We start from the raw sequence: 26,947 nt of genomic DNA on the forward strand, positions 1-26,947 counted from the left end.
CTTACAGACAGGGCTAGCATTGCAACACATGCATTTGCAGAACCACATGAGGAGGTATATATGGCTCGACAACACAGCAACACACCATTACCTTGACCTTGTCATGTAACGAGTAATCTTCAAAGGCCAAGATAAAGGCTCCACTATTCACTCTGTTGTCTTTTGATCCCCGTTGGACATGACAGGCAAAATGGACACCTCGTAGCTCCAAATTAGCACACAACCTGTCAACAGTTCGTATAAGGATATCTCTGAAAATGCTACCCTAAACCATATTTAGACATTTGTATATGTATGTGTGTGTGTGTGTGTGTGTGTGTGTGTGTGTGTGTGGGGGGGGGGGGGGGGGGGGGGGAGAGTTATAGTGACAGGGATATCACCCAATTTCTCGCAGGCAAGCAGCACTCCTGACTGAGCAGGAGAGGCCATTTTAGGCAGAATGGAACCACTTTCATTTTTTCAAATCTCTGCCGCTTCCCAAAACTTGTCTTCGAGGTGTTCTACAAAGAACACAAGCTTTGTAGTCAAAGAGGGATCCCCGTCCATCCTACAATAAACCAAGTATTTGGGGGGGATTTCTCGCCTTGTCTCTAAGCCCTATATTCCTCCCATGGCGTAGCCAAGGAAAGAAACATTCTGGGCTTGTATCTCTCCCATTATAACATGTCTTAGCTTCATAAGAGACTGCTGGCGCTGTATAGCCACCAGCGGAGGAAAGTTTAACTTGCTTCATGTGCAAATCTTTTTCCATAGTACCACCCACTCCAGAGGGGCATCTCCTCACAGGTACCACCCAGTCGCAGGAACAGTTACCTGGTTTACCTGGCGAGTAAACCGTTGCCCAAAGTGCCCGTACCCCAGCTCATGCACCAACACTGCAATCCTTATGTGGTCAAGGGGCTACCACCACTGGGCAGGTACCTCATGCTAGTGCTGGCTCAAACTTTTCTCTCATGAGGCTTAGGGAGTCTCTTCAGCGTACCCTTGTAAAACAAGATACCATGCTGAAGCTTACCACAAGGTGATATTGAGTCGGTCAGAAGTTCTGGAAGTGTTGGATTCTGAATTCTGTATATGGTGCTGGCATTTGCCCACAATGGGGCTGAGCATCACTGTTGTGTGTTTTGCTAATTCAAATGTTGGTGCACCAGTGTGAGTAACAATTAGATAGAATGGAATTCCATCTTGCAGTGGTTTAACCGCAAAGTGTTTGTATTTAGCATTTTATCTGCAGGTGGTCAACTGCCACGCCCTGTTGGCTTGAGCCTACTAATGCCGAGCATCTCAACAGAAGGACAAGCCAGACTGAAACAAGAAGGTGCGCCTTTTGGCCTCCCTTGTCTTTCTGCTGAGAAGCTGAGAGGACCAAATCACACAATCTTTGGTGAAGGTCATTGATAATTTCAGAGGACAGTGAGAGGATGCAGTACACTCAACACAGACTTAAGAGGACCTCAAGAGAACTCTTCTCGCTTCATCTTCAGCTGGTGTCTACACTCTCCTGACTTGTGGGTGTGGATAGGTTCAGTTACCTGGTCTCAAGCCAACAGGGCATGGCAGTTGGCCATCTGTAGTTTAACTGCTGAACACTGAAGCCTTATAGCTCAACTACTGCAAGTGGAACCTCGGTGAACTGTCATCAAATGCATGGAGAAAATAATTGATGATGATACCTTATCTGTACTAAGAAAAGGGTGAATCCAACACTAACACCAATGAGCCTACTAGCGGCAGAATTCATCAGTTCAGTGGAACAAGTTGCTCTCACTCCTCTACGGAACAGCGCAGAGGAAATTTAATCTGAAACATGCCATACACTTACCAAGACTATACAATCAAAGATAAACATCTCCAAGGGAGAGAGGAAAGCACTTAAGTTGCTCCAAGAAAATTGTGAGATAGACTTCCTCCCACATGACAAAGAGAATTGTACAGTTCTAATACCACATCAAGTACAGAAGAAAAGAATGTATAATCTATTAAAAGATGATACCTGCAGGAGAACTGAAGACGATCCTACCAACCAAGTGATGAGACAGACCATTCAGCTTCCCCAACACACACACACACACCCAGAGAAGAAGGTTATGAAGAAACTTTGTCCAAGCAGCTGGGCCCCATGCACTTTACGGACTACCTAAAGTCCACAAGGAAGAAATGCTGCTTCCTCCAGTTGTTAGCAACGTTGGCACACCAACACATGAATTACCAAAACATCTGATAGTGATGTTCACCACCTTTGTGGGCAAATTCCTGCACCACATACAGAATTTTGTGTATTTCATCCAGACATCCAGAAGAACATTTAACTGAGCCAAGAACACTTGACTGTGAGCCTTGACGTCTTATCTCTCTTTACAAAGGCACCCCTAAATGACTCCCTAAGCCTCATATGAGGAAAGTCTGGGCCAGTGCTAACGAAATTGTTTGAACCTGTGCTTAAGTCAACTTATTTTCTGTTTGATGGAAATCACCATGACTAAATAGATGAGGCAGTGATGGGCTACCCGTTATCAGCAGTAGCCAATATGTTTATGGAGGAATTTGAAAGAGTAGCCCTGGAGTTGGCAGTCTATGAACACCTCATGCTTTTTCCAATATGTAAATGATATTTTGTGTTCTGGCTGCACGAACAACATTGCCTTCAAGACTTCATCCAACACCTAATTTCACTGCACCAGAACATCACATTCACAGTAGAGATGGGGGAGAAAAAAATCAACTTCCTTTTCTGGATGTGCTCATCAGTAGAGACCAGATGCCACCCTAGGACACAGTGTTTACCATACACTGATACATTTTTACTTGCACATAATTCCTACTGCCATGCCCTTTCATAATTAGAAGGTGTCCTAAAAACTTTATTGCCCAGAGCACATGTCTGACTGACAGTCTAGCAATGTAACTGCAGCACTTACAGGGTGTATTCTGCTTGAAGTTAATGGCAACCATCAGATACAGCATCCCTTAGATCAATGTAGCCAAATGCACAGCCAGGTGAGGAGGAAGAGAACCCTGTTGCAATGGTAAATATCCAATATGCCAGGAACACATCAGCAAAAAATCAGAAGAATACTCCGGAAACATGTCAGGTCCATGTTCTGCCCACTAACCAAGATAAATGCCTTACTGGGAACAGTCAAGGATAATCTAGGATTAGACAAACTAGGAGTCTACAAAATCACTTGCCACTATGGGAAAATGTATGCGGGTACAGTACAGGCGAGATACACTGAGCATAAAAACCACTCTGACAATAAACAGCAGACGAAGTCCACTGTGGCAGATAACAGGCCACTGAAATGTACTGGATTACGAAAGCATCAAGTTTTTGCAACAATCCAACATCTTCTCAAATTTTATTCTAAAACAAGGCTGTTGAGATCCAGCTACACAATGGATATAAACTACACAACGGATCAATAAGTAAAGACAGTGGATTTGAATTAAGCACAGCATGGGATCCAGCCTTGAGAACAATCAAAACATAGCAGCAATCTTTACAAAAATTCATTCCTATCGTAAGAACGACAGAGACAAACATCTGACACTGGCCTCAGCACTACTGAGAATCCTTGATTGACCCCCAGTATTGTGCTTCCCCCACAGGAGGGGGGGGGGGGGGGGGGAGATAATGTAAAGGCAGTGAACAGGCAGAAAACAGTCAGTCATTAGGAACACCTCTAGACAGCAGGAAATCAGCCTGCTGTAATATTGTGCCTTCTGGATTACACTACCCAGCTGAATACCCAAGAAATGTTCAAGGCCTTTCTGTGCTGGGAAAACATGAAATCACACATGTATAAATGTTGATAACAGCATAAAATACCAAACATATGGCTGTGATGACAAAGTACATAAATGTCAGATTTTTTTATTTTTAACATGTGTTATAGTGCAGTTCTGCAGTATTCCAATTGATAATGACAACATGGCCAAAACTGAAATAGTGGGTTTTATAAATAAATAATTCTACAGTGAAACATGACCATGATGTCAAAAATTCCACAACGAATATTTCTTTCACTGGCCATCTTCATACTCATAATGGATGAAGTTTTAAATGTAGTCAAAATGAACCAACTAATATCTCGGTTTTTGCAAATGATATAATGATTTGGGTGAGAGAAAAGTGAAAGTATTAAATTGATTGCACAGCAACATAAAACATGATTAAGACACGAAGTGTTTATGCTCCACAACGTGACTGATGCATGTTTATCCTTAATTTTATATAATTATTCCTTACTTTGCGTTTCAACATTTTCTTGGACTATTTTGTGTCCTTGTACTTCATATTACTAAATGTTTCCAATAAAATTAACAAATTTAAACCACAACATTTTTGGTGATTCCAACATGATTTCCAGCATTAACTGATGCGTCCCACAGTGTGCCGCTTGGGACGTCAAATGAGAACGATTGTGCCAACCACACTGTGCCTTCTGCATACTGAACCATAATTTTATAATGCAAGATCTGCCACTGACAGCTGATATACCTACGAGGGCACTAAATAACCATGTCAGGGTCAAACCACCATCATGCTGACAGCAAAACCCAGTCTTGTGGTTTTCACCGCTTGAGAGATAATTCGTGCTAGCACATTTGACTGCTGATGAAACTAACAATGAAATATCACTAGCTCAACCTCATATTTTAAGGGGGAAAAAAGAACACTTGCAAGATATCAGCCACAGCAGTAGATCAGACACGAAAATTTGGGCCATAATTCTGATAGTATGCAGTTATGATCTTTTGAAAGTACACCTTTTAAACTTCATGTGCACTGGTTCTTTGTCACACGCTCCACCCTACTGCACCTGCATATTGTCAGAGTGTGAAGTACTGTATAGTAGAATGACAACCAAAGTTGGGATGTTGGAAGCAAGGAAAGAGGAGTGGACAAACTGGCCATCCGATTTTGAAATCTTGTTCGATAACATGTTATATGCGAAAAATAGTAAGTAATATGAGTATGCAATGTGTCATACATGTGTGTCACATGTATGTATGTATGTTTCACAAGTACATATGTTAAACATTATTTTAATAATATTCTTGCACTGACATTCTAGAGCTGTATACGCCCCTCAAAATCAAAATTAATAAACCAAAGTAATGAGAAGATTATGAAAGATTTTCTTCACTATAACAGTGCCAGCTTTAAAAATCAAAGAAAATGCTGCACAACAGTGCCTTTAATTGCTAAAACATACTAAGCCACTATTTTAATGACACACCAATTCATTTACACTGTGTTTGTGAATTGCAAAATGAAAATGTCCAAGAGATCTCCAGCACCAGCTACAGGTTAGGAACCATGCACTTCAACACAATGAACAAATAATGTTACCCATGTCAAAACAGTATTTTACAAACCTCTTACTCACTGCACTGTAGAGAGCTTCATGCTCAGGTATTAGGTGGCTGCTGTGGGGCAGAGCGAGTGAGAAACAAAATGTGCGCATTAAAGTTTAAAAGTTATACTTTCAATAGGTCATGACTGTGTACTACCCAAATTACAGCCCAAAGTTATCCAGGGGATAGACTGCTGGAATTGATATCTAGTACGTATGCTTTTTTTAAATATTAGATCAATAGGTGGCTGCTATGGGGCAGAGCGAGTGAGAAACAAAACATGTGCTTAAAAGTTATACTTTCAATAGGTCATGACTGTGTACTACCCAAATTACAGCCCAAAGTTATCCAGGGGATAGATTGCTGGAATTGATATCTAGTATGTATGTTTTTTTTAAATATTAGATCAAGTTGGTGATGTTTTCTTGTAAGTACAGTTACATTATCACGGGATTGAATGACGATATGGCTATAGAATTACAGGACTTTTGCCTTCACCACCTAGCACCAATCAGCACTCAACCATTACAAATGCCTTAATCACCCATCTGTTGCAGTCCGAAACACAGTACCTAGAAAAGTTAATTCGTACTGAAGAGTTAGGTGACCGCATACCTTCATAGTTACTGTGCCGCCTGCTCAAGCCAGAAACCCTGTCAACGAAGACATTCTGCAGAATGTCTGGCTGTAATGCAGAACATACTTACAGTACACCCTGGCAATCTAGACACACTTGCATAAACTGCAGACCATATCACAGAGATGTACCCATCCACTAATGTAACCTATCTGCCCACTGTTAGACAACACTGTTGCAACATTGTAGCTGAGCAACCCACGCAGGTCACAGCTCTGGTGTGTTCCAGTTGCCAGTCACAAAACCACTGCTCACTGACGGAATGCAACTGATCGCCTTCAGCCGTAAACTTTTGTTGGTACCACATGCGGTTTGAAACTGATCCGACGAAATGCAGTCCCCCATGTGAGACATGAAACATGTTCAATAATCACTGCTTACAGGGACTGACTCTCCAAATAGAAGCCACTATTGTCACAGAGCATTACGCAAAACTGTAATTCCTGGTGGACACAGATGCCGTTGTGTCAGAGTGCCCATCTTCTCATCTGCCTCATCATAGCAGTAATGACTTGCCTCTTTGCCACTAGTGGATCTATCATCCAGAAGTATGGTTGTGTAACAATGACACTGCAAGTTTGAGTGGGACTTCATCATGTCAGGTGTGGTGGAGACTTTTTGTCATTTTACAAACTACTACCAGACCTCACCTCCTCGGCATTACCCCTAATTTAGCCAGCCACGGATGAATGATTGCAAGTGATTCTCCATATTCAGAACTCTATGCTAACTCTATGGACAGTTCATTGAGATCACTCATCAGCTACCCTCACTAGCACCAGTACAGCATTCAACAGTGCATTACATAGTAACTACGCCAGGACCTGCAAATCATTCTCGACATCGCTGCGTAACGGTGGAGAAATTTAAAGTAAAGCAAGAGTTTTCCTTCATGCTAGTTCACAGAATTTGCTGCCCATTAAGCAACAACTGGGCCTCATCTCTCCAAGTAGTTCAAAAGAAAACCAACAGATGGCACCCATGTGGTGATTACCAACAGTTCAACACTAGAACTATCCTTTATCGTTATCTGACACTGCACAATGGAGATTCTACATTTACCATCCATAGCTTACACATTAGACTTAAGTGTGTGCATTCTGTCAACTAGCAGTCACTCCAAAACACATAGTTAAAACCTCTGTATGTACTCCACACAGTCTCTCCGAATTTACTAAGATGCCTTTTGGATTTTGCAACACTGTGCAAACCTTCCAGCACTTTATGGGTGATGTCAAGTGTGATCTCAACTTCTGCTATGTCTATACTGATGTCTTGCTGATGTACAGCTCTGAAACAGCTGGGAAATTTAAGCCAAACCTTTACTTGCCTCCATTCACAAGAATTACTCAAAAATCCATCGACATGTGCGTCTGGAGCAGCAGAGGTCAACTTCCTAAGTTATACCTTCAACAACCAATGAACATAGCTGCACAGCAGAAATTAGAAGCCATAACCAACTTCACACAGCTTGTGATTCCTCAACATCACAAATTTCTATCACCTTTGGTGCTCCACAATGCTCTCTTGGCTGCTCCACTGAATGAACTCTTGTGAGGTTCACTGAAACTGACTGACAAACTGCCATTGACCAAGCACACCCTGTTCTGCCAGTGTCTTTCACTTTAACACTTGATGTGTCTGCAACTGCAATAGGTGCTGTACTTCAGCAACGAATAGGCCAAAATGGTCAGCCCTCAGTGTTCTTCAGCAAGAAGCTATCTCTGTCACAGCATAGTTGGTCAACATGATCACGAGTTGTACACTTCCATCAAGATATTCCATTACATGCCCAAAGGTCAACAGTTTACACTGGTCACGGATGGCTCAAATGGCTCTGAGCACTATGGGACTGAACTGCTGTGGTCATCAGTCCCCTACAACTTAGAACTACTTAAACCTAACTAACCTAAGGACAGCACACACATCCATGCCTGAGCCAGGATTCAAACCTGCAACCATAGCGGTCACGCGGTTCCAGACTGTAGCGCCTAGAACCACTCGGCCATTCAGACTGGTCACTGACCACAAACCCCTGATGTACACTTCCGTCAAGAGACTAGACAAAGTACTGCAACGTCAATTGTGCCACTTGGACTACTTAGAGCTACTTGGACTCATAGAGCAATTCACAACTTCAGGTTGAGGGAGATCTGAATAAAGCTGCAGACACCCTCACTCATGTAGAAGCAATTACAGGCACAGTTGACTATAAAGCACTTGTCTCAGAACAGCAATTCAACAATGAACTGTGAGATTCACTGGCACAACCATCTGGTCTATAGCTCGGCCGCACCCAAGTACTACTGTCAACCATACTGTTATAGTGTGACATTTCTACATTGAAGGCACAACCATTTGTGACAGTTAACTTTTAACAGAAGGTAATTGTGTCATATGATATGTCTCAGCCTGAGGTCCATAATACGACAAGTCTGGTTGAGCAAGTTCTTGTGCAGCTGAATATAGACAAAGACTGCAAGGCATTTGTGCACCATTATGTGGCGTGTCAATGAAATAAGATCACTCATGTCAGCACAGCCCTTCGGACATTTGTCCCACCATCCAATGATTTGACCACATACATTTAGACACTGTCAGGCCTTTACCACTGTCTGAAGGGTGCACTTACTGCCTAACTGATATCAACCACTTCACTACTTGGACTGAAGTTTCTCCCTTGGCTGACATCACTGCTGAAACATTCTTTTGTGGATGGTTTGCTCATTTCAGAGTACACCTTCATATTACCACTAACTAAGGCAGGCAATTTGATTCTTATCTTTTAAAACATTCACTGTCTCATTAGGCACGAAGTGCATCTGAACTACTGTGCATCGCCCAGCAGCAAACGGCTTAGTGGAACATCTGCACTGACAAAGGTATTCCTTCAGTGCCACGAATCACAACACTAGACAGAAACACTACCAGTTGTCCCCCCTGGGCCTCCACCTGTCCAGCCATCCATCAAAAAAGATCTAAAAACTAAAGTCTAAGGTCAACTGATACAACTGCCTGGCAAGTTCCTCAGCAATGATCTTATCAAGGCATCAGACTTTGTACACAAATTGCAATCACAAATCCAGCAGCTATGTTCTGTTGCACTCACACCAATACATTTACTGCTCTTTTATCTTCTCTGACCTTTGGAAACATGAGAAAGTCTCTAGAGTCACCATGTAATGGACCATACCCAGTCCTCAGTAGGGATGAGAAAATGTTTAAGAATAATGTTATGGGTACTCCAACTACAATCTCCATTGACCCCCATAAACCCATACACTGGTATGAACAAATCACCTGATAGATCTATCACGGGCATGACAATATCTCCTGCCACTCTACCACACATCACGGACAGGCCGGAATAGACATCGAACCCTAGGAACCAACAGCAGCCTTGGCAAAACCTGTTGTCACATGATCTGAATGCTACTTCCTCTTCAACAGAAGATATCGTTACCACTTAGGGGAGGAGTGATGAAGTGATTGTGCACTGCAATCTCAAACGTGATGATATGAAGTGTTTTATGTCCCACAATGTGTTTATTGTTTATTTTTTATTTTATATAATTATTCCTTAGTTTTGTCTTTTGATGTTTCTCAGGCTGTTGTGTGTCTTGTACATTATGTTAATAAATGTTGCCAATAAAGCGAACATACTTAAACCACAATGTACAAAGCAAACCAATCTTTGGCATGAAGAATTCATAACAATCTATCTACACTCTGTAACACAAAAGACACACAGAGCTTTAGCACATTCCAATATTCCTCCCTTAATACTGGTTATTGAAACCTTGTAATCAAGCTCATGTGAGATTGCTGGAGTCTATTTTCAAGCATTTATCAGCTCAGGTTTTTGACCATTTCCAGTTATTCTCACCCAAGGGGAGGGGGGGGGGGATAAATGAAATAAAATAAAATAATAATAATAATAATAATAAGACAATTCATTCTGATCTCTGTATATGTTTAATGTCTCTTGTTGCTCCTATTTGCTATGGGTCCCAAATAATATGGCAAAATTCTAGGATGACTATCGCAAGTGGTTAGTAGGCAGCATTCTTTTTAGACAGACTTCATTTCACCAGTACCCTACCAACGAAATAAAGTCTGATCTGCTTTACTTACCTGTATAATACTTTCCTTTCTTACTGCCACAAACTGTTACACACAAGCATTTGTTCAAGACGACGGAATTGAATTGTGACTTTTAGACATTGTAGTCACAGGATATTAAGTTTTTGCATTTTGTGATGTGCACAATTTTACATTTCTGAACATTTAAATGAAGCTTGTTTGATAAACCATATAATCTTACTTTCTTAATAAGCACTGCTGTGATACACTGAATGCTTTTCAGAAGTCAAGAAATACTGCCTCTATCTAATAGACCTGATTAATCACTTTTAGGATGTCATGTGATAAAAGAGCAGGTTGCCTGTTGGAATGAATGTCTTTCTGTTCCATACACCACATTACATTACATGTGTACAAACCTTCTATAATGAATGGAAGTTAATGATATTGGATGGTTATTATATGGATCAATTCTGCTACCCGTGCTTTCTTCAACTTTTGGGCACAGCTTTTCTTTTAAGGCCCTACAGTACATTACAGTTAAAATACGACCTAACCCACATGAAAATTCTGCTTGCATTCTGATACGGACTCCGTTGTGCCATGAGGTTTTGTTCAATTTTAGCAATTTCAGATACTGTTATCTATGTCACTTATCTTTGCATTGATACAATTAATCAGAGACACTACTTCATAACCATCTTATGTAAAGGAACAATTTGAAACAGAGTTTAGGATTTCTGTTTCTATGTTGCTACTTTCAATTACAGTTCAGATCAATCTACACAAACTATATGTCTCATCTACACTACTGATGTATGGACTACAGACAGAAACTTCAGTGCATTAGTTAAAAGCTGTCTCCAGGTAGCAAAAACTATGTTCCTGCGTTATTGTTTACAGGAAAATGAAATAGATAAAATAATGACTGATAATATCAAACATCTACAATTAGAAAGAAGGATGTTATAGAATCTTAAGCCAAGTGAAGGCAGTGATACCCAATGAAGATGCTGATTCCCCACTGGTACCCTCATTCCCCACTGGTACCCTCCGGCTTACTCTGATGAGAATATCCTGGGGAAGTGACTGAAAGGAAGACCTTGTTGAAGCTGGGAGAAGCAGATCTTCAATAATCACAGAATTTGAGGTACCAAATGCTATCACAAGTAGTCACCAGCTGTGAAAGGACAATAAAATCTACAGGACACGTATCTGCAATTGCTTCCTGGTTGCTGGAGGCACAGTAATGATGATGATGATGATGATGATGATTGCGATAACAGTAATGAAATAATAACAACAACAACATTACCAACAACAGCAACAATCTGTGTTTCTACTTAATCTCTTGTGATATATCAACAGCTAAATACACGTTGAAATTCTTGCAAAGTTTCCCTCTGTAGTTATAGTGGTGTGTAAATACGAAGGCAGGTGCAGGATGTATTCTATGCAGAGAGAGAGAGGCCCCAAGAATGCAATACAGTGCTGCCATTGTGCTCTCTGACACTATCCTGTACCACACACTCCAGCTGTTGCCTACCAAGTTATGTACCACATTGTGTACTTTTTCTGCTTCTATCTCTCCCTAGAACAATTTATAGGCATAGAAAACTATAGCTACTGCTTCTTAACATAACACTTATTGTGTCTGCTTTGTGACACTCATGTCCACCTACTTAGCTCAGTGGTAACATGTTTCCGTACCATGCAGCGGGCCTGCATTAGATTCCCTGGTGGGTTGGAGATTTTCTCCACTCGTGGACTGAGTGTTGTTTTATCATCATTATCATCATCTTATCATTAGAACGCAAGTCACTCGATGTGGTGTCACCTGCAATAAGACTTGCAACTTAGCAGCCGAACTTCCCCACATGGGGCCTCCAGGAAACCAATGGTACATGATCCTCATTTTTTGTGCCCCTCATAATGAAGACTACAGTGACCAAGTATTCTCCTTACACCCAGATAAGCTTGAAAGTCAATGCTAAATGCACTATATGCACCCTGAAAGGCACATTACAGACACATGCAGCATAATGACACTATTGACTCTAGCATCATGTAGTACACTGCTCCTTATCATTGTAAAGTGCCCACTATCTGCCTTCATTGGCGCATATAACTGTAGTTACTACACCGTCTTCCATCTAACCTCACGTCATTTAGTGTTGTATAATTGTTTGCTTGAAATTCTGAACTCCTCTAAAATAGCTGCCTCACTATGTGAGATTTTGGTGTTTATGCTTTCCTTGCAGTTGCAACATCTGTTACTGCTTACATCAGTACCTTTGTTAAATTTGTCCCTTTTATCTATAGTGATGTAATCTTCATTTTCTAAAATGCTTAGCTTGTCACTTAATTTAAAATAGTACACATTCCTATATAAAATTTCACTATCTATATTTCTCACTGACTGCCTGATGAGATTGTTCCATTCTAGCTTCGTATCTATTCTTAACAAGCAATTCGAAAATGGTTGAAAACCATCACATTAAATACAACTGCTTCAGCCTTTTTGCATCTTCTTCAGAATGTGAACACATTAATGCACAGATTTTAAGGATGCCCTCAAAATATCCTTTATTGTATCAATGTTTACTGTAATATATTTTATTTATTTTTAAAATACACCTTGCTCTTCAGCAGATTCCTTCCAAAACCGTAATATTGTTTCCAATTTAAATGGAAAATACTGAATGGAAATTTACGTAAAATAAGGGAAAGACAACCACTTACCTGTACAGAATTGATACTTGGCTCACACAAACCCATAACAGAAAATCATTAGCATTAGCTTCTGAGCTCTTGCTCTTTTTCTAATAAGAGTACACATGTTTACATACACAACCCCACAGACATGTAAATGTACACACTGGCAGTAGCAGCAAGACTGTTTATTGAAAGTATATGACAGAGATAGGGAGGGGATAGGGAAGGACACATGAGGCAAGGAGGGTGTAGCAGGTTTGTGTGACATAGGTCTTTTGCCGGATAACTCGGCGGCTGCACAGAAAGAGGAAAGGAGTTCCAAGAGTAGAGCACCTAAGGGATACACATACAGAGAGACAGAAAGGACAGGGAAGAGAGGGAAGGTAAGGTAAGGAGAGAAAGATAGTGGTGAAGAGAGGCAGGGAGTGGAGAGAATAAGGGGGAGATGGAAACAGAGAGACAGGGTGGGTGCCACATGGGGGCGAGGAGGAAGAGTAGTGTGACAGTGCAGTACATGATCTAGATGGGGAAGTAGTGTTGTTGACAGAAGAGAGAAGTGAAAAGGTAAGGTGAGACAGTGAGGAACAGGGTCATGTATGTTTAGACCAGACGGACTGTGAAACTGCATTACATGCTGGAGAGCGAATTCCCACCTGTGTAGTTCAGAGAAACTTGTGCTGTAAAGGAGTCTTCAAATGGCCATTCAATGAAGCAGCTATTGAAGTCATTAGTGCTGTGATATGCAGCATGACCTTGAAGAGTGCAACCACGTCTTTCACCAGTAGTTTAACTCCCTCTCGCCATGTTCCAAGATGAAGGGAATCCTACCCACTGTTCCACCACACAACCAACCTACAGAAAATCCTTATCCATCCCTATTCTAATCTTGCTCCCATTCCTACATCACATAGGCCATTCCCTTAAGATCAATCAAGGTGCAAGACCTGTCCACTGCCCACCAGCTCCTACCACAGTCCAGTTACAGTAATTTCCTACCCACTAAAGGCAGGGCCACGTATGAAACAGCCATGTTACGTAACAGCTATGCTGCAGTTACTGTACAGTATTCTATGTGGGCATGACAAGTAATCAACTGTCTACTTTATGAATGCTCACCACCAAACTGTGTAGGCTTGACCATCCAATGCTCCACATCACAACACTAATGACAACAACAGCCTTGCCACTACACGGGCCATTTGTATACTCCATTCCAGCAAATGTTTCTTTGAAATATGCAGGTCGGAATTCTTTCTTCAGCACAAGCTGCTCTCTTGCAATTCCCCTGGCCTAAACCTCTGCTAACTTGTTTTCCACTGCCTCTACTTACCTTTTCCCTTCTCTTTTCTGTCCACACTGCTCCTTCCCCAAACAGATCATGTAACGCCTTGTCCGATCACTCTTCGTCATTCCCTCATATGGCATGCTCCCCCCCCCCTGCTGTCTCCCCTCTACCTCTCTATCCAACTCCCTTTCCTGTTCCCTCCTGGCCTCCCTACTCACCTCCACCTTCCTCTCCTTTGCTCCCCTCACTTTCCCCCTCTCCCAACTCTTTATGTGATCCATCCTCTGGACTCTGTCATCTTCTTGTACTGACTCAGATATATGTGAAAGACCTGTCTCATACTACCCCATCACCCTACTCTCCCCTCAAGTGCCCTTCCCTATCCCCTCACCAATCCCACCTGCACCGCAACTGCTATTGATAATCGAGTCTTGCCGTGGCCATGGGCAGGTTTGTAGAAAAATCAGTCAGCTACAGGTGAGTGGTTGCCTTTCCTTTATTTTATGTATTTACCCTTTATTTTTCTTTTGTTGCAAATGCCTAACTTAATCATTTTAATTACTCAGTCTCTTCAACTAGCTCCCAAAACTGGAATCATAATAAATTAGTACATAAATAATATACCACAAGTGCTCTTAACAAAAGACATCACATTTGTTAGTTATGTAAATAATTATTTCTATTCAAGAATTCCTGTATGGTATAGGAGGAGTTATTAAGAAAACACAATTTTAATCTAAATTTGAAAACACCTCTGCTGTCTGTCAGCCATTTTATTTGAATGGACAAGAATTTTATATCTGAGAACTGCAATCTTTTATGAGTCAAATTTAGATCCACAGGAGTCAAGTGCAGATCATTTTTCCTTCTAGTACTGTATTGGTGAATACCTCTGCTACTCTTGATCACAACTGATTCTTACCAACAAATTTCACAACTATACAAATGTACTATGAGATGTGGTTGATATAACTAACTGTTTAAACAGATGCCTGATGTGTGAGCTCCACATACAATTCCACACTATTCAGTTTATCTTGTGCAACAAACAGTTTTTGCCCATGTGAGGAGTTCCCTCTGAATATTAACATGTAGGACATCAGTAAATGAAAATTTGCAAAATATGTTAATTTATTGGTTTGTATGTTCCCAAAGTTGGTAATTACTTTTATGGCAAAAGCACCTGAACCTAAACTTTTAACAAGTCAGCTAGATGGCATATCCATTTTAGGTTCCCATCAATGCATTCAGCCAAGTACTTAAAACTTTCTACCCTGTTGATTATTTCTGTTGATAAATTATATTCATGGCAAGTGGGGTATTTTTGACAATACGTAACTTGTAATTCTTCAAGCTTTCCCAGTGAGGCATTGTCATGTTGATTAATCGGGTTTCTGCCAGTTATTCGCGTCTTTCCTGCATGATATTTCAACTGCGTGACTCACAGTCTTCTTCAGGTGCTGTCTGATACCGATTCCAGTGTGGAACATGTCCGGTATTTATGCCTAGGTTGTGCTAGGCGTTCCCTCTGTGCCGCGTCTCGCGCTCTGTCCGTGGTGTGTGCCAACCAATAGCAACAGCTGTAGCTGCTTCTAGCCACAGCTGTTCCGAATGCTGTGTGCGTACTTTGTGGTTATTATCCACTGTCAATATAGCTGAATTAAGTTCTGAATGACGTCCAAGCTGTGCTATATGTTTTATCTTCCGATTGTCATCATTTGAGTCCTCCTGTGAAGTAGGACATTATGTTACTGTGCTGTGTTGTGCTAGGCACACAGCTAACTAAAATGTAAGTGTAAGAGAGGGTGCATTTCATATCGAAATTTAAAATACTTGGGTACTGGAGAAAAACTGCAGCACTTAGGGAGTCTTATCTGCCTGTCAGACTTTACTTTGCAACCCAATATAATGGCAAAGAAACAGCAATACGTTGTAGATTTTATCAGCTTAAATTTCTATTATGTGGTCACTTGAAGGTACAATCATCTTCCTCAATAGTGCTGCCCTTTGAAATATAAAAGTGTGACTGACTGACTAACCCATTACTATTCAGATTGATGACAATGTCTCAGTGCATTACCTTGTCAAAAAATTTGGAAATAATGTAAGGAATGAGACTTGCAAATAGTTACTGAGAACTGGAGAGTCGCTTTTGTTACACTGATACCTAAAAATGGTACATTTTAATCTGTCTAGAAAAAAGAAATTCCCAACATGGGGAGTAACAAATTGCTCACTACAGGATCTAAATTCATTTGTGAACAGTACTCAGTTTTTACAGTACATATTCAATATTGGTTGCAGAAGGGCAGATTGATTACTCCTTTGTGTAAGGTATGTGGTATAAGCACTCACAAGGTCAGCTAGATGAACATTAGTGACACTTCTTTTCAATACAAAGGATCAGTGTCGAACACAAATCCATACAGGCAGTCAGTCTTGCCTATAATGTGTATGGACCAGTGTTTTGACAGAAGTGATCAGATAATCCCTCACTATACAGTCTACAAAAAATAGATGCAGCAAAGGAAGAAACACAAAGTGTGCAATTTAAATCGAACTAGAAATTCCACAAAAGCATATTGTTGCCCCCATGTCCTTTGCATCTACTTTATACATCAGCTACACCCTCAGAAATCTGTTTTACTTCTTCGTTTGTGTAAGCATTCAGCAGACCTATTACTGACTAAAGGAATACGTAATATCGTCTCTGAGAAATAGAGCTCACGTGTGCCTCCAGTAAACAGAACTGACTAAATGTTCAATCTGCTGCCTCTAATGAAAATTTCAACAATCAAATTCGGGTGGCTCAGTGCCATCTTTACTACTAACATTATTGGTAACACAATGTGCAGACAGTATACACATGTATCACTGAATGTACCTGTAAAATTGCATCATTGTATGATTCGGGGAGTTCAAGAGACATGATGTCATAAAGATTTAGGTAAGTGAAGAACTAGCTTTTGCTTAAAACAGCACTCAGTAAGACTTCAACATCAGACACGGCATTTTAATTTGTTACTTCTTTGTTATTAACTCTATTTGCAATACACGTTGCAGGCAGTACCTACATACATCAGTGAATGTACCTGCAAGATTATATCATTGCACGACACACAGTTCAGGAGATATAATGCCAAACACTGAAATGCATGATAAACTAGTTTTTGCTTAAAATGCAGCACAAATTATGTGGTTTATGTTCATCCATTGTTTCCATAACAAGAGCACTTAGTGACTTCTAACAAGCTTTAAGCATAATTTCAAAACTTTCCTAAATTTTTTTCTCACTTACACGCTTAAAGCAAATATTTAACACACTAACTCATTTGCAATAAGACATCTGAAACTTTTTTGACACTGGAGTTGGATTCTTTAAAGAATCGAGAGTTTACTGGTTGGTACGTAATTCCCATTTACCTTATATCGAAATAAAACGTTTAGCGCCAATATCTCAGACTTACAGAAAAATCAGCACAAGAGATAACAAAAATGCCATTTTTTATTGCATGCTTAAATTCATTAGAAATGTTTGATCAGTTTTTAAAAAATACAACAACTAAAAATATTTTTTATAGATGTTAAAAAAACCTAGGAATTTCTTGCCAAACTAAACATCTTGAATCAAATTCCCTGTAGCAGGTTAGTTAAAAACCACTTTACTAGAAACAAAAACCATTTAGCCAGATCCACTGTCATGGTCAACATAGAGCTAATGTGTGTTATTTTCAACCATCAGCTTTGTAAAAAGAATCATGGTGTACTGGATGTACGTATTGTTAGAGATCCAGAAGATCCTCCTTTCCTTTTGTAATTGCAGTCCTGTCTGGATAAAGCTGTTGTAGAGATCCAGCTGGTGTTTGGTGCTCTTCCTCTATCACACTTTTGCAAATTTACTTCTCTAAAGTGAGAACGTTTCTCGAAAATATATTTAATCATAAGGCTCTTCAGTACATTCATTCACTGCTGCAGCCAATAAATTTCCAGCTTGTTAACTTTTCTCCCATTTACAAATGTCGCTTGGGTGGTGATATGTATTTCCAAAGCTGTAGGCTTGAAGCAGCTCTCTTTAGTCATTTTGTTACTCACTAACTGCATTTTCCGTTTTTCTTTGCTAGTTGTATCACAAATATCGAATCACCTGAATGTAATACAAAATGGTGGCGAACCTTTTTCTTTCTATTACTGCAAACTATCCGTCTCTTCTTCATGATGGCAGCACCTCACAACTTCCTGTACACCCTTTAGTACTTCTTAAACTGACATATCCCTAACAGATGTGACAGCAATATTTTTTTAAGGGATCTATAGTTCTGAGCCATCCCTTTATGGAACATCCAATATTTTTACATATTTGCCAACAATAAAAATTGTGAAAACAGTAACTGCAAAAGAAAATGATGAACATATTTATTACAATCTGCTATAATGACAAATATCAACCATTATTAGTTAAAGAAGATTAGTATATACATTCTATGCATATGGGGGATGACCAAAGAAAGCACTCAGCAACTGAAGGGCACAAAGAAAAGATTTTAAATTACCTCTCCCTCTCCCGTGTGTGTGGGGGGGGGGGGGGGGGCAGGAGGGGGCAGGGGGGGGGCAGGAGGGGGCAGGGGGGGGGGGGATCATCCCGTCACTGCTGCCTGAAATAGCAGTTTTGCAGTTTTAGTTGTTGTGGGTAGTTAGGAACAGGGAGGAATGTAATTAGTGTAAGGGAAGAACATGATGAAAGTGTAAGGTGCACTAATTCCTCCAGAAATTGAACACTTTCTTCCTCATCCATTTAACATGTCAGCAAGTCACCTACACTAATGCTTCAAGAGGACCTCTGCTGATACCAACACTATCGGTGATGCATACACTTCAACAGCCAGTACCCTTTCCACACCCTAAGGCCCTCCCACATGACCTACCTGCCTGGGAAAGTTGCATCTGGAATAACAAACTGCCCCTGCCCCCAGTTTGTTGAAAATTTGGCTGAGGCCTTTGCAGATAGAAACTAACCCCTCCCCTTCCTCCAACAACTTACTCATCTGGATAGAGATCTCCCATGACTTTTAGAACCACAAAAAAGCACAAGAGTCTTCATTCAGTATCATCCAGAACTGGAACCAATAAATCATATTCTCCATCAAAGCTTCAATTAGCCCTCATTGTACACTGAAAAATGGAATATCCTCCGCCACAATTCTTCTCACCTTCCCTTATGCAGTATTCCACTAACTCTAAACCTACGCAATATCCTTCTCTGCAGCTACGCATATCCTGCTCCTAGCCCCTGCCTCATGGGGCTGATCCCTGCGGAAGACCCAAGGATCTGCCCTCTACCATTTATTTTTAATCCCTACTGACATTTAATACCCCGTTAAAGGAGAAAACATGTGAAAGACATGTCCTTCACTGAAACCTTTGCAAAGCATTCCATGTGATATGGCCATGACAAAGTTATCCACTTGGATGAAGGCCACTTAAACTGTGGCCCTATGGTAGCTAGACCAAGTTTCTTATCATGCTCTGAAACATGTCGCTGAAATCAATGGCTGTTTCAACATCAATTCCATTTAGATTCTTCTCAACATCACCTTTTCTCAGTAGTTCAGATAGAACTTCACTGTGCAACATAGTCTTTATTTCTGCAACCCCACCCCCTTCCCCCCGGCCTTAATTTCTGCTAGTGACTGTCTTCCAATTGCCTTATCCTCTTGTTTACACAGCATTCTACTCTTCTGTCTCATGTCAGTCACTCCATTTGTTACCTTCCTAGTTGACTCTACCTCAATCAACAGAGCCTTTCTCATCACTACTTTTTCATGTACTCTTCGTTCTCTACTTTCCATTTGTAATATCTCTTTTTCTCTCCCAATATCGTTCCTCACTGACAATAACCTGCCCTTGCACACAAACACACACACTTTACAAGGTTTCTCCTAACACTTCCCCTGTCCTCTTCTTCCTCCTTGCTCCACACCCTCTAAATTTCCTCATTGTCAGCCCTAGAAACAATCTCTTCCTGCCCAGTCAGGCAGTAGTGTCAGTAGCAAGCAGAGCTCTGCAAATGTATGTGAAAAAGCTGAGTGTCAAACAATGAAAAGTCCACAACGGAATAATAGCAATATGGGGATGGATTGCTGCTCATCACACAGACGAGGCACTGAGTCACAGATAGACCCAATGAAGAAGACTGCTACATATTTAAGATTTCTGAAATAAAAAACACACACACACACACACACACACACACACACACACACACTGAGCACAATCTGGTGGGGGTGAGGGCAAGTGGGGTGGGGGTCAGGCAGGGCAGGGGGGGGGGGGGGGGTCAGGAGGCTGTGTCAGACAGGTAGAGGGGGAGGGGAAGAGAACTGTGTAAGTGTGGAGGCAGATACTGTGCTGGAAGCATGGAAGCATACAGGGATGTGATGGGGAGAGGGTCTGGGTGAGAGGGGTGGAAGGGGGGAAGGACAAAGCAGAGAAGATAAGTAGAGAAAGGGGGAGAAAGTAAGAAGCTAGACACTGTACGTAGTCAAAACCCTGGCAGAGAACATGATACAGTTTCTCCAGTCCTAGATGGTGCTGAGTCACAAAAGGAGTTTTTCTTTGTGACAAGACAGTGGGGATGTGATAGATGTGTGTGGAGGTGTGCATGGAGGTAATAGGTGACTGGAGAGAGACAAGGCATGGGAAATTTGTTTTCGGACAAGGTTAGGAGGGTAAATTTGGACTGTGAATGACGCTGTGAGACCCTCGGCATATTTGTAGAGGTACTGCTCGTCACTACAGATGTGATAAACTTGGTGCCTAGGCTGGATGGAAGGAATAGGTGGCAGCTACCAAAGTGGAGGTATTATTGGTGGTTGGTAGGTTTGATATGGACAGAGGTACTGATGTAGTCACACCTGAGATGGTAGTCAACATCGAGGCAGGTGGCTTGTAGGGTTGAGAAGGATCAGGTGATGCAAATAGGGGAGAAGGTGTTGAGCTTCTGAATGAATGTGGATAGGGTGCCCTCACCATCGGCCGAAATCATGAAGAAATCGTCAATGAATCTGAACCAGACAAGGAGTTTGGGATTGTGGGTTATTAGCAAGGTTTCCTTTAGATGGATCAGGAATAGGTTGGCATAAGATGGTGCTATGCTGGTTCCCATTGCTGTACCATGGATTTGTTTGTAGGCGATACCTTCAAGGGAGAAGTACTTGTGGGTGATGATATAGTTAGTCATGGTTACTAGGAAGGGGTTTGTAAGTCTGATGTCAGTTTGGTGTTGGGAAAGGCAGTGTTCAATAGTAGCAAGGCCATGAGGAAAATTTTAAAAAGTTGAGAGTGTGTTTCTTAACCTGATGGAACACTTTTCCCAAGCAAAAATTAAGGCATTGTCACATCTACATACCTCTCTAATGCTGAGTGCACCTTCTCCTTTTCAATTAGTGATATGCATACATATATTCTATCCTGCATTTTCCATCAATGTATGTAAACACATTTCATTACCTTAAATTGTTCATGCTGCAGTACCATCTCCATTAACATAAATTTCTTTTAGCATATTCTTAGGTATTGTGTTACAGAAAGATAAGCACACGTGTAGAAATCCACTATCACACACTTACTTCTTCCTTATTAGCTGGGGTGACGCGTGATGAACTCTCATCTTGCAAACTAAGTCTGAGAGCTGCTTGTAACTCTGTATCGTCAGTACTCAGACTGCGTTCAATTTCTATTGGTATGTGTGTCACTCTTGGTGGATTACTGTCAGTCAGACTCAGCCTCACAGCTCTCTGTAGGTCCTGGTCCTCTTCAGAATCTTGAGCACTTACAGGAACAACTTTGCGCACAATTGTGGCAAGCAGGCGAGGCTTCTCGTGCTGTACAGCAGGGGCAAGGTGCAACAAATTGTCAGCTTCTGACTCGGGAAGATCCCCAAACACAACAAAAATAGAATAACCTACAGAAAAAATGAAACCATTTTGTCATACTACACTGACAAATTTTTAAAAAATTGCTTATATAACCACATGAATTTAAAAGAAGAAATAGTCTACCTTCTTGCTGCAGCTGTGCTAGGAACATGGCTAAATATGTGTCACTAATCAGTTCAGGTCCACTAAGTAAGGAGTTCAAATTGAACCACTGCTGGCCCAATCGGCGAATTGTAAACCAGTGGTCACGATAGTTGCAAATGAATGCATTCATTTCACTATAAACAAAAAGATCATGTGAAAGGTTCAGTAACCTTTAGACATTGAGAAAACTGCTCATAAAGATACCAAAAATTAATATCTTCTTTTACATTAATTACAACTTTTCCAAATTTATATTAGAGTCAAATAGAATTGCTAAAGGGTGACAAGTACAGGTAGTTACTACCAAAATCAGGAACTGCAAGAATGGGAATTTATGCTTGTGATATTTAAATGTTAAAATTTCACTTCCAAAATAATGAGTTGAAAGGAAACCACAGAAAAGCTTGCCCACATCCATTCACAATTCTGGAATTTAATTATTATTTGCATGTGCCACAGATCATAATTGACATCTCTTCAAATGATTTGGAATGAGCCAATTTTACACATACTTTCTCAAGGAAAATATAGCAAATGTTGACATTTTGGATGACTGTCTTGAGTTACACTACCACCTGCCCTTTTTTCATATAAGCGTTTCTATATTATTACACAATAAGATATTCTTCTGTGGTATTGAACTTATCAAGACGTTTGTGTTTGTAGTTCATTTTATTAAGTTCTTTACGCCACTGAGTAAATGATGAAAGATACGTATGGCTTTTCATGCCATGCTAAGGCTGAATGAAGGATAATGTCACTTCTTTTATGAATGGTTCTATTGTTTTTGAGCCAAAATTGATTGCCAACAGCATACGGGTGCAAATATACTGTTGCCAACAGACCCAACTGTTTAAAGCGCTCTTTACAAGAGGTTGCAGAGTGGATTTCACATATTATCCTACCACATGCTTCTGTTTAACAAACACTTCTTTTCTCAGTGACAAGTTACATCAGAATACGATACTATGTGACACATGTGAATGGAAATAGGGAACACCAACTTTCTTCATTTTCATCTCCAAAATCTGATATCTGCAATGTAAAGCATAGACACTTAACAAGTATTAACATGCAACTTCCTGTTGAAGTAGTTATCAATGTAAACTTCTAAAAATATTATGACAAGGATAGTTGCTACTCATCATATAGCAGAGATGCCGAGTCGCAGAGCGGCACAACAAAAAGACTGTCACAAAATAAGCTTTCAGCCAATGAGGCTTTTGTCAAAAATAGACAACAGGCCTGTCATCTATTTTTGACAAAAGCCTCATTGGCTGAAAGCTTATTTTGTGATAGTCTTTTTGTTGTGCCTATCTGCGACTCAGTATCTCTGCTATAAGGTGAGTAGCAACTATCCTTTTCACAATATTGTTACATCCCATTCTGGATTTTTCGTTGTTCAATTTCAACATTTTAAGGCAATTATGGAAAGAATAGACTGCTATTCACAATGAAGATGACACGCTGAGTTGTGGACAGGCGAAACAAAAAGACAGTTACACACTGTGCTTTCGACCACACACACAAGATTCTATCTCTGGCCACTCTGCAATTATCGTGCTGATCAAAAGCATTAATTTGGAGTGGGGCAGGGAAGGGGAAGGAATAGCCAGATACGGGTGGGGGAGAGTAGAGCATTGTCTGGCAGAGCATCAGAGGATGCAGGGATAGAAGGCAGCAGGACAAGGCTGCAAAATGAAGTGGGAGGGGTGGGCAGAAAAGGAGAGGAGCAGACAGGGGAAAAGACTGTTGGATGCGTTGCCACAGGGAAGGGGGGGGTGGGGGGGGGGTGGAAGAAAGACTGGCGAGTACGTTGTCAGACAGCTATCTGTTATTCCAAACTGGACTTTCCAGTGCCTGAGTATTAGAATTTTTTTTTATCGTGGAGAACCAGTTAATAATTTACAAAATATTTACATTTTCAAGTTCTGAATTTTCTCCCTCCACCTAGATTATAATATTTGCATTATCAGCTTTTTTGATATACGATGACAAACAATTTACATTTAACTAAAACAATAGCAGACTAAATATCGATCCCTATGGTATGCCTGTAATAATTATTTTCCATTCTGAAGGCGCTCTTTTGTTGTATACACTTCCTGAATTCCTTCATATGACATTATACAACCTTTAAGTTAGAGAGGATGGAAACCAGTTACTAGCAAGATCTCAAAGATTGTATTATTTTTGTTTCTACAGGAGACCAGTGAAGACTTCACACTCAAATGCATTTGATAAATCACAGGAAACACCAGTTGGCAATATTTCATCATTTAAATTTGGTGTAAGCTGGTTAGTGTGCTGAAAAATGGCATGTTCTGTGGAGAGACCCTTCTGAATTCCAAATCAAGGGAATGACTACGGGCCAGTTGTATAAAACAGTTGATCTTGAATGAAAAATGATCTTGGGTCAAGCAGCACTCAAGACTTCCATATTATATAGACGTTAATTGCAAATTATTTGGCTCCAATCGAGTGCAACTTTGACTAGCAAAATTTCATGGGTCAATCCACATCCACAGCTTAAGTTCAAAATTATATATCTTTAAGGTTAAATTAAAGAGAATATCAGATATTTAAATAATGAAAGTAGATAATCATTCCTGATAATCTGAGAATTATTTGAGATTGCTCATAATTAATGTGAAAAAGTTTAAAGATACGTCACAGACATACAGTGGCAGAGCAGGAAAGGGGATAGGCTCCAATAGCAACAAATTCCATAATTCTGAACATGTGCTTAAATTGCTACGCTAACTGCCGACACTTTAATGAATGGAAATAAAAGGCTAGTTATGTCTACTGGTCAATCTAGACATGATGCTGTCCTAGGAGTTCGATGGTTACATGATGAGATATTGTTCCGAATGTCTGAGAATTTAACCCAGCCAGTCCGAAGATTTTATTTTTCCACTTAACTTCTGCCAATTCTTGTTATTGTGCAATAGGTCATAATGCATCAAGATTTGGACTTCCCCTTAAACTGTAGGTCTCCAAATATCTAGATTAAGAAGTCTGTGCAAAGGTCTAATGTAGGCTGGGTTGTGTATCTACGAAAGGACCATGACCAGTAAATTACTGTGGTGCTCAATCCAACCTTAAGTTTGGGTGCTCTGCCCAAGCAGAACATTCAAATATACACATTCACTGCTCTCCGCATTGACTATTTCTTTACTGTTGAGTAACAATGGATTTAAAGCTGTGAATCACTGAAACTTTGGCCACAAAGAAATCTGCATAAATTTAATAATATTGTTTCTTTTCATTTGCTTTATGAATATTTGACTACTACTAGACTTTTCAGCTGTGGAACAGTTCCTTGTAATAGTTTGAATTGCACCTGCTTATTTCCTTCTATCTTAACAAAACGAAAACCTCAGTAATAAATTCTGTGTACCTACAATGCACAATTAATAATATTTATGTTTTCAGCATGTTCAGCAAACTTCTGAAACCCTGACATGACATCACTGTTGTCTACAGTTTGTGTTAGCAGTCAACTCAGCTGCACCAGCTAACAGCCAACAACAGATGGCTGTGAATAGTCTGCTGCTGAATGATGTATTCTCTACGACACTGGTTATAATGATAATTATGAGACCACACTGTTTTGAAATTACACTGCCTGAATACACCACATGCTGTTTTCCTTGCACTCTGGGCCACTGTGGGGGGCATCATTCCGAGTTTAAGGATCTTAAAGCACTGTTAACTGCATTGTTTCTTTTCATTTGCTTTATGAATATTTGAATACTACTAGACTTTTCAGCTGTGGAACAGTTCCTCGTAATAGTTTGAAATGCACCTGCTTATTTCCTTCTATCTTTACAAAACGAAAACCTCAGTAATAAATCCTGTGTACCTACAATGTACAATTAATAATCTGTGGTTGAAGTGCAATACTTGTGTTGAGAGCTGATGTAGCAGCATTACCAAGTGCGTCTTGTGATAACTCAGATCAACATTTGATCTCATTCAGTTGGTCACAATTTAGTGTTATACAACAGCAATCTCATGAACTGGATTCATTTTCTAAACTGAGAGCAAATTTGATCTCCAGTCAGTGATATTTATACAATCGACTCAACATATTGTATTTTAGGAAAGGTGTATTATAGATCTTGTATATATGATGTTTTCTACTATCTTTGAGAAGGAGGTATGATGCGAGACTGGTTGGTAATTATACATGTCTTGCTACCTTTTGTATAATGGAGCCTGACTAAAGTATTTCAGCCTGCTTTGAAATATATCCTATGATAGTGTTGTACTGCCTATGAGACTGAGTACATTGCATATATGGAAACAGGATTTCAGTAATTTAGAAAAGATACTATCAAGTATGTGAGAGTTTTTACTTTTAAGGCACTGAACAATATTCTTAATTTTCTGGCAGAGCACAGTACAGTCAACTGGTGTCAAAAACAGCCATTTTCGTAACAAAATCGCAGAAGTTTTTTCTGAACAGTTCTGTATGTTTTTTGGGGTGCTGAATTGGAATTTAATGTTTACTCAAAATTTTTGCACTTTTTCAGTTTTTCACTTGTTATCTCAGAAAGTATGCACTTTTCGAAGTTGACTACTCTGTACAAAATTAAAGTAGACAAAATTTCCCACAAAATACACTAATTAGGTTGATTTTCTCACACGCATAATTGGTGCCAAAGCACACTGAAAAACAGCGACTTTTGGACCCATCTACAGAAACATAAAAAATGTCCATTCCACCCAACACAACTCGGAAAATATACACTACTGGCCATTGAAATTGCTACACCACATAGA

The 26,947-nt window shown here is 40.2% G+C and overlaps 1 protein-coding gene across 2 annotated transcripts in view; it reads right to left on the minus strand.

Moving 5' to 3' along the window:
* Nucleotides 1-26,947, minus strand: part of LOC124613102 (ataxin-3-like) — a 141,268-nt gene that overhangs the window by 18,437 nt on the left and 95,884 nt on the right. The window contains exons 4-6 of one of the 2 annotated variants that reach the window (XM_047141696.1): nucleotides 22,136-22,290; nucleotides 21,704-22,038; nucleotides 15,327-15,809 (exon numbers count right to left, since the gene is read on the minus strand). In XM_047141696.1, coding sequence (XP_046997652.1) covers nucleotides 15,597-15,809; nucleotides 21,704-22,038; nucleotides 22,136-22,290 — 703 coding nt within the window. In that variant the 3' untranslated portion in view covers nucleotides 15,327-15,596. Of the gene's footprint in view, nucleotides 1-15,326; nucleotides 15,810-21,703; nucleotides 22,039-22,135; nucleotides 22,291-26,947 lie in introns of those variants that run through there. The other variant, XM_047141695.1, reaches the window with a different exon arrangement.

The sequence above is a fragment of the Schistocerca americana genome, chromosome 4 (assembly GCF_021461395.2).
Source record: "Schistocerca americana isolate TAMUIC-IGC-003095 chromosome 4, iqSchAmer2.1, whole genome shotgun sequence".
In the NCBI taxonomy this organism is placed as follows: domain Eukaryota; kingdom Metazoa; phylum Arthropoda; class Insecta; order Orthoptera; family Acrididae; genus Schistocerca; species Schistocerca americana.